At 34.8% G+C, this 9,230-nt stretch overlaps 1 protein-coding gene across 1 annotated transcript; it reads right to left on the reverse strand.

Moving 5' to 3' along the window:
• Window positions 1–3,825: 3,825 nt before the first annotated feature.
• LOC134252715 (U-actitoxin-Avd3g-like) lies at window positions 3,826–8,395 on the reverse strand. Its single transcript, XM_062735224.1, has 5 exons — window positions 8,300–8,395; window positions 7,541–7,586; window positions 6,997–7,164; window positions 6,231–6,318; window positions 3,826–3,907 (listed from the first exon to the last, which is right to left on the reverse strand). The coding sequence occupies exons 1-5, from the start codon at window positions 8,327–8,329 to the stop codon at window positions 3,826–3,828; spliced, it is 414 nt and encodes a 137-aa protein (XP_062591208.1). The 5' UTR covers window positions 8,330–8,395.
• Window positions 8,396–9,230: the final 835 nt, after the last annotated feature.

The following is a 9,230-nucleotide window of genomic DNA, read 5'->3' on the forward strand; positions in this document are numbered from 1 at the left end:
AAAAATAACCGGCGAAAGTTAACTACTTTATTCCAAAAACAATAATTCAGACAATAATACAACGTATATACATGTAAGAACATTCATTTTATTTTTCTCCAAAATAATTTCGATATGTACAGCTTACGATTATATTTATCGGCCTGATATCATGCTTGCTGATCAATGAACATTTTCGAGATAAAATATTGAGTCGGGTATAAGTCCCTACTTACATGCACTAAATATAATTAATAACACAGTCATTATTGATGCCCTGACTGAGCGCTATCCGTGGAGAAGATTGACTTTGTTTATTTAAAGTATGTACGCACGTGTGTGTGTGTGTGGGGGGGGGGGGGGGGTCCACACTAAAATTATTCCGGGGAGTGTTGAGATCTGCAATTCTATGTTTTGCAATAAAGTAGTGGCATGGCGAAATTTTTATTTTTTTTTCTTGGTGACGTGACAGATTATACATATACATATTGCGTAATTAATTACACTCATTACATATTCTTTTATCAGGTGCATGTATCCCCTCCCCTTTTTCAATTAAGCATATAGCAGGTATATATGTATATACACATGTATATATAACATGGGTGGTTTGCAGTCTATTGTTTTTGGAAAACCATTCAATAAACTCTAGATGATTTGTTGTTGATTTTTTTTTTCAAGCACCCCCCTCTTTTAATCAAGATTGTTTCGAACGCAACGATCTGTATAGATTAATACAAAATATTTTACAGGTATATTCATAAGAAGTGTTTATTTTTTCCCAATTTGCATTTTTTTTCATTTCAATAATCGAATTATTTATTAAAATTTCAAAGTATTTAAAACGACGCCGCTTTAGATCCACCACAAAACTGACAAATACGGAATTCCCATTAGCATATTGATGTAAACTTCCGGCCCCCCTTTGGCAATTTCTCGGATTGTTGAAGCAGTAGATCGAGTTTGACGAGGGATTTTTAATATTTGCAAGTGTGGTGCGCCTTTCTAGCTGCAGTGTCCGTAAGTTTAGACAAAGAAAGACTGGTCACAGAAAGAAGATGGTTGAAGGGAATTTATTTGACGGAGTTTTAGACGAAAATACAAGTGGATGTGGCAGACCTAGAAAAATTCAAGATGGCGGCGTTGGGGACCTTGGTTTATTATAAGGTAAGGGTATATTTTTTTTATTAAAAGAAAAATAAGTAACGTCAGGTGCCTGTGGTCCTAGCAGTCGTACTTTTCCCCTGGCACAGTGTTCACAATTTGACCATTATTTTCTTTGCACAGGTGTATACCAACATGTATGCCTTTGTAATCATCTTATGCTTAGTGGGTATTTTACATTGGTGGATCAATAAGTGAGGGGAATCCCTACCATCCTAATAGATTCAAAATGTGGTAAGCTTCCAGAAAATGAGGAACAATAGCGGAGGTGTTTTATATACTGAATTGGCGAGAGATTTTTCCGTTATTTCATGAACATGACAGGGAGCACACACTGGTTATGTATCAAAAAGTTCTTTTAAAAAATCCTTTGTTTCAGAGACAAGGCAAAAAAAAATTGTATAATCATATTTTATAATTGTAGAGGGGTAAACAAGCATAATTGATTTATCATTATACATGTAATGCTAACCTTACAGTAACTTGTTTCAAAGAACCATATCAAAACTCACATCTTGTGACAATTAGCAATGATCATCAGATCAATGATAATAAAATTTAGAGAGAGAAAATGATATTAATTAATACTTAAAACCGTTCTAAACAAACATTCTAAATTAGGTGCTTCTATGTGCATTGCTGATTTGACCCCCCCCCCCCACCCAGGGTTTTAACCATAAAACCATTGGGGTCTCTTGCATGTTTGTACAACCTAGCCCCTGACCTACAAGTAATAGTAAAATACCCCCCTTCTTCCTTTTTAAAAATCCTAGATCCGCCACGGAACTGTGACCTTATATCATGCACTGCAAAGTTACTCTATAACTGTGTAAGGGTATAAGTTCACTAAGTGGTACAGAATTTGAACTTCAAATGGACAGCTATTTTAAAGGGACAAAGGCCTCACAGTCATCTGTAGCTGCAGATCTGTAGCTCTCCGAAAAAATATATACTGATAGACCGGAGAGCTACAGTGCCACCCATTGAAAAAACTGTATATTTATTGCGCACAAAAAATTGCGCTCGATTCTTGATTAATTTATCCAAATTCTTACCCCAATTGCAAAAAAAATGGAAGATTTCAAAAAATTACTCTCTCGATCGTCTATCAAGTTCTCTCGTTATATTGGACCGAATTATCTTTGAAACCAAAATGGCAGTATAAATAAGCGATGATTGCAATATCAGGGCCAGGAGGACTATTAACAACAATAATGAGGAGTGTTTTATTGTGGAAAGAGTCAAAGAATATGTTAGGAACACAGGGTTAGTAATATTTTGAGATTACAGCTTTAAAACCATGGAGAAATAAATCGAGAACCGAGCGCATTTTTTTGTGCGCAATAAATATAGTTTTTTCAATGGGTGGCTCTGTAGCTCTCCGGTCTATCAATAATTTTTTTTTTTTTCAGAGAGCTACAGATCTGCAGCTAAGTCATCTGAGACTATTTTAGCTAATATGCATGCATAACGTTACAATAAGAAATCAATCTGTTAGCATTGCATCCGTGTATTGCAGGATACATATTGCGAAATCTATCTGTGCTGGACCTCTCGTATACATTTGAAGTGAAATGGAAAACGAAACTAAATAAAACATGAGTATGAACAAAAAAGTACTTCCATATCGTCTTACAATCCTCAAAAAAATTCTACAAAATATACCTACCATATAAAATGATCACTTTTAGGTACTCGTTCGTCTGTTACGTTTGTGTACGTCGCCATTTTGAAACGGTGTCAACTGAAATCGTTACTTCGGTTATTTTTAAACGTAGCAGGTTTGGCGAAATTACATTTGGCTCGAAAAAGAAGATTTAAAAACATTGGAAAATTTTCATTTTTTTTAATTAAAAGATTTTTTGTTGTTATTCAGTTGAAATGGGCCGATAACTTACAAAGGTATTTTTTATAGGCAATTATAACCCCCCCCCCCCCCCCCCCCCTAAAAAAAATCAAAGTAATGCACTTTTAATAAAGTCACGAGAAAATTCGAGAACGTACAAAATCAATATAATATTTTTTTTAAAAAAAAATTGTTATAAAATTAATCATTATTATATCGATTTAGGATGTACTCCTCGTGTCCTCGTGCTTTTGTCAATAAATATAATTTGTGCATGGCTTAAAGATGCACTTTTATAACTGAACGAGAGGGGAAAAGAATCATTGTGTATACCAGTGACTTATTAGTTTATTGGTCCCTGTATATTTACATGTATATGCATTTATACCACAAGCACCTGGCATTACTCATTCATTTTTAATAGAAAAATATACCCCCTACCTTTTATTAGGTAGGGAGTACATGTATTTTTTTAGAAAAGATATTAAATTAAGTAACGTTAGATGCCTATGATTTATACATGTATGTTTACATCCAAGATTTATTTAACAACTGTGTGAAATAATTGTACTGATATTTTTATTTGAATAAAATATCGACTTAATCTTCAAGAGGCTTAAATTGTTAGACATGTACAATATGTACCTGTACTCTTTTAATTAAATTATCAAATAAATTCTGAGGAAGCCCAGGTTGGGTCCTTTCTAAAATGGGAATATACACTGTATAGATGAGAGGATCTTTCTGGGTATCGCTTTATAAGGAGAAAGCAATATTTATTTTTTTATTATAAAAAAATTAATTTCATTACAAAGAAACTAGGAATCAATTCCTTTTCAATATCCCAGTGACTGACATGTACTGGTGACATCCTCCCCGTTAGAAGTGAAAATGGCCACACAGCCATTACAAACCTCTCTGGAAAATAAAATTGTTTAATACAAGTAAATTATATTCCAAAGTCATGTGTTGGTGTTTTTAAAATAATGTTGTTGTTTGCTCCAGGACTTTGCAAGGTTTTAACAATATATTGTGATTCACAAGTACATCAGGAGGACAATATTTTCAAAGACCCGGGACTAGTACATTTATTAAATGATAAGGAATTTTGGTGCTCTCTGATTGGTCTAGACACCATTTACTGGTGTTTACCTCAGAGTGAGTTCACCTCTAATGACGTTCTGGGAGGTTTATTCGGGTTTTCCCTCTCGACCAACCATAGATTTGCTTACAGCTTTTTCGACCAATCAGATTGCGTGTTTCAAAGCATGTGTCGGTGTGAATGTAAACATGTCAGACGCCATTACCAAGGAGATTACGAACTTTTGAAAGTAAATGGTTGAGTATTTATTGATTATTAATATTGTTTTTGACTTTTTAACTAATATTTGTTTAGCTGTTGAAGTATATCAACATGTAAAAAGTGTAATTACACTTTACATTATGGATGTTTATATTTGATGGAGACAAGAATGAAAGAGTCAGCAGTGTTGTAAAATTCCTCATCATTTAATAAAACGGTTATTGACTTTTGAATTCGGTCTACTCGTGACTATACAGACCTGGTCAGGTATTGGTTAACCTCGGCCTTCGGCCTCGGTCAACCAATACCTGACCAGGTCTGTATAGTCACGAGTAGACCTCATCAAAAGTCAATAATTGTATAGAATATCACAAACAATAACCGATATCATAAAATTAATGGAATATATCAGCAAGTTTGATTCCTCTATCGACACGTAGGAAGCAAATCAATATATTGGAAGGGAAAGGTTGGGGGGGGGGGGTGATTGAAAGACAAATAAAACGAACTCGAAAAAAATAAATTGACAAGCGAAACAAGGTAAAAATATTATTTCGTGGTGGGGTGTGGGGGATGGGGTCATTTTTTTTCAAACGCCACCACCACTTACCCTTTTTTGGATTACACTGCACTTACAGGGGCCGGTAACATACACTATATTTGATTTTATCTAAACACTAAATGTGTACAATTCTACCACGGTTATTGAAAACTTCAAAGGAAGCCGCTGGACATTATTCTCCAATAAATCACGAACGTCATCAAAAAATTATCAGATCAGAAACACGTATCAGATCTGAACAATTCAAATGCATGTTTGGCTGTAGAATGAAATACTTGTTTACACCGCATCAATGTGTCGTCTTTTGCAGTATAGACACTGTAAATTGCATCAAGTTGCTGATGAATGTCGGTTTTTATAGCTAAGCGGGGCTATTCCACGGACCTCCCTACACATTAAACAACGTGATTTTAGCAGTAAAACAAGAACATGATTTTGTTTTTGTATATTCATTTTAACTGATCAATACATATTACGAACAAATTTGTAATTTAAAAATACTATTTTTAATGCAACGAAAGCTCAAATCATCTGCATTCCATGCATATATAGGTAAGTCAACAAAATTTCTCTCTGGTGTTAAATAGAACAGCGTAATCGAGACATGGTGACCTAATTCGTTTCTCTATAGAGGAAACAATCAGCCGTATTTATCGCCCTTGGTAGAATAGAAATAAAGTCCTTGTTGTCGTGAATGATGCAGAATAACCTACTCAGTCTCGAAATGTTGTTTGAAATATAAAAGCCTCGGCTAACGCCTCGGCTTTTATCTTTCAAACAACATTTCGAGACCGAGGAGGTTATTCTGCAACATTCACGAAAACCTAATTCGTTTCTCTATAGAGGAAACAATCGGCCGTATTTATCGCCCTTGGTAGAATAGAAATAAAGTCCGCGTTTTCGTGAATGATGCAGAATAACCTCCTCGGTCTCGAAATGTTATTTGAAATATAAAAGCCTCGGCTAACGCCTCGGCTTTTATATTTCAAACAACATTTCTCGACCTCGGAGGTTATTCTGCAACATTCACGAAAACGCGGACTTTATTTCTTAAATAGAGATAAATTTAAATCTATACCACTCTGTGAGATAAAATCTATACCGCTCTGTGATTGCACCTTGTCTGTTAACAGTAGGGAGGGGGGGAAGGGGTTAACCTTTGTCCTAATGTCAATGTACGTAAATGCCGATATAATATCTATCATGAATAAAAGGGGAGGGGGTGAGCACCCCTCCCCCGGGTTCCGACACTATCTCCTCATAGCTTCATTTTTATTTTATGACTTTCTAATACTTAATGACTTAATACTTTATATTTTAAGCATGTTATTGTTGCCTACATGTACCTATACTTGATAATTGAAATAAATACTTACTTGCAAGAGGCACTTGGATAATTTGGACATGACGTTACTTGGCAAGCAGGTGCTTTACAAAATATGTTGGATTGACCATTCGGGCAACCTTTAAAAGGAAATGAAAAAAAAAAGAAAGGAAAGAGAATATAATTATGGATTTCAACTGTTTAGGTACACTTTTGACAATCAATAAATATAACCTTTTCGCCATATATTATTGTTGAGAATTCAGACTAATATTATACATGTACCGTAGTTGACTTAATACTGTTGTTATTATACCCCCCGCTTGAAAAGCGGGAGGGTATATAGTAATCGTTAATTCCGTCCGTCCGTCCGTCCGTCCGTCTGTACGTCCGTCCGTCCGTCCGTCCGTCTGTCTGTCTGTCCGTCCGTCTGTTACGCTTTGGGGTACCCATCTCTTATCCGTAACTCCTCTAATACCACTGAATGAAATTTGATGAAACTTTCACAGAATCTTTATTACATATTGCCATTGTGCACCTCCTATTTTACTTTTTGATCCGACACATATTTTGGGTTTCCCGGCCACAGGAAAACATGGACTTTTTCACCACTTATAACCATAGGGGAGGCGGGGGGTATCATTTAGTGAGCCCATCGCTCACAGTACCTCTAGTTTATATTTTGCCGTTGTGGACATTATACAATTACTGTTGCTAATATTATAGGTCGTTTATATTGACATTATACATATATCTTTGTTGAGTATTCAGTCTGACATTATACCGTTGTAGACATTATATTTTTGTCGACTGTATACCATTGTTGCACGAGTTCAGACATTCCTGTTCCGTTCGGAAGTTGTTTGCGTTCCCACCGCAGCAGCCATAGTAAAACTCCTCGCACCTGTGCATGTGGGAGTTGTAAAACCAGCGAGGGCATAATCCGTCACACATACCCACGTCCTTTGGAAGGTGACATACCGACGCTACAAACATATGTTTATAAGGCTTTAAAACCCCACTATTTATAATTATTCTGTTATCGATGTCCCCTCCAAAAATACCCCCCCCCCCCCAACAAGAATACATCCTAGCACGAAACTGAAAAAAAGAGGTTGAACCTGAAAAGAAGAGATTGAAGCAGTTTATATTTATGAACATATGCGCTAGAAAGGGTAGGGGATAACATTACATGTACAGATTTTGTATTTTACAAAGTCGGGCATTGAAGAGGACTGGATAGTGTTGTGGGCTTTTAGATTTTATGAACACTTAAAAGGATCTGGGTGGTGGTCTGAAATTAGGTATCTTCATGTTTATTTCTACATGATATGTTTAAATTACTGCATGTAATATACTCACAAAATGCGGATCTCACCAAAACACAGAAATAAAATAAGAGAAAAACCTGCAACGAAAGAGAAACATTATCAGAAAACCATCCATGTAGATTTTAATTTATAAAGAACTATATGCGGTATACTGCATAATTATCTTTGCCCCTACAAATGTCAAATTTTGAACATATGACGTCATTGCATATATGAAATATCTACGATTTTAAAGGAATTGAAAAAGTGCACTCTTTGGCACTTTCTTTGCGCCTTTGAAGAATTTTTTAATGCCAAAAATAATTTTTTCATGGATGCAAAATCGTTACTGGCTTTTTGGAGAGGAGATGCGGAGAGGATTAGGTAGGGTATACCTTAAATGTTGTTATTTTAATGGATACCATTCGATAGGTTCTGACACATTCATGAAGTCATACATATTCTCCTTTCCAAAGACATTTTAAAGATAAACAAGATCCAGCAAATGTCCTTTAAAAAAGACTTAAAAGTAGCATTGTGTGGTTCAAAAATAATTTCCAATGATTGAAAAAAAGAAGGATGCGGTGATCGCACCTACCAACCAGCCATCTCTACGGCCTAAATGTATGAAGGGCCCTTAAGACTTGTAGAAAAATCTAGATATTCACGTCTTATTTAATATAAAGTGGTCGATAACAGATCAATGTCCTTAATATGAAACAAATTTTGTTCTTGTTTAAAGATAAAGGCGGTCAAAAACAAGAACAAAAATAATCAGGAACACTGAGTCTAAGATAAAAATAAAACAAACCTTCATGATAATATGTGCAGGATACTTCATCTCCAGCTGTTCATAGGTTCTTCTGTTAAGGCCAACTTAAAAAAAGTGTTGGTTTGCCGGCTCGCGACCGACCCAATGAAACTGGCTGGACTTGAAACTTTTTTTTAATCTCCAGGAAACATTTTATTTTTTTCAAAATTTATCTAAAAGCTTTTTAATTCCTTTATTTAATTTTTTTAAAGTCTCTTTGAAAAAAAAAATTATCTATACTTCCTACATATCTATTTTTCTAATCCTTATTCTAGATAAGGACAAGCGAACATTTTTTAACTATTGCCTAATCACCAGTGCCGCGTGTACTTTTGTCACGATAAATATGATATGACAAATTATTAGATATGAGGATATAATTTTATCACGTTTGAAAAGACAGGTGCGCATCTTCAATCATTTGATTAAAATCTCATCTCGTTCTTTAGATTATCGTTTTTATACATCTTTTAACTTTCATAGGATAATCAAGATATACGAACATGTCCATCTTTAAGATTCAGTGTCTTTACAATATTAATGAACCAAAAAACTTTTTTTTGTGAGTAATATATAGGAAACAAATTTATTTTAAAATATCTGCAATATAGGCCTATACAATTATAACCGTGATTTTAACAAAAATGAATTTTAATGTCAACTTTAACAAAACAGTCCTATATTTAAACAGCCATATGCTACTAACCAATGAATACGTGCGCTTATATTAAATCGGACATGTTCATGTACAATTTCTGCTACACTTAACAACGCTTTTAAACGAGAGGAAAAGTTCTTTTAAAAAAATTCAGCTTTCAGTGTAAATCTCCCGTTTAAAAATGAACTAAAAAAGTATTGGCAAGATTGTTTGCGATTTTTTTTTCTGCACAGGTATAAACAGGATGAGAGGACAATAAAAATACCGGTAGCA

The sequence above is a fragment of the Saccostrea cucullata genome, unplaced genomic scaffold (assembly GCF_032062105.1).
Source record: "Saccostrea cucullata isolate Sc308-1 unplaced genomic scaffold, CSIRO_AGI_Scuc_v1 ctg19171, whole genome shotgun sequence".
Lineage (NCBI taxonomy): Eukaryota > Metazoa > Mollusca > Bivalvia > Ostreida > Ostreidae > Saccostrea > Saccostrea cuccullata.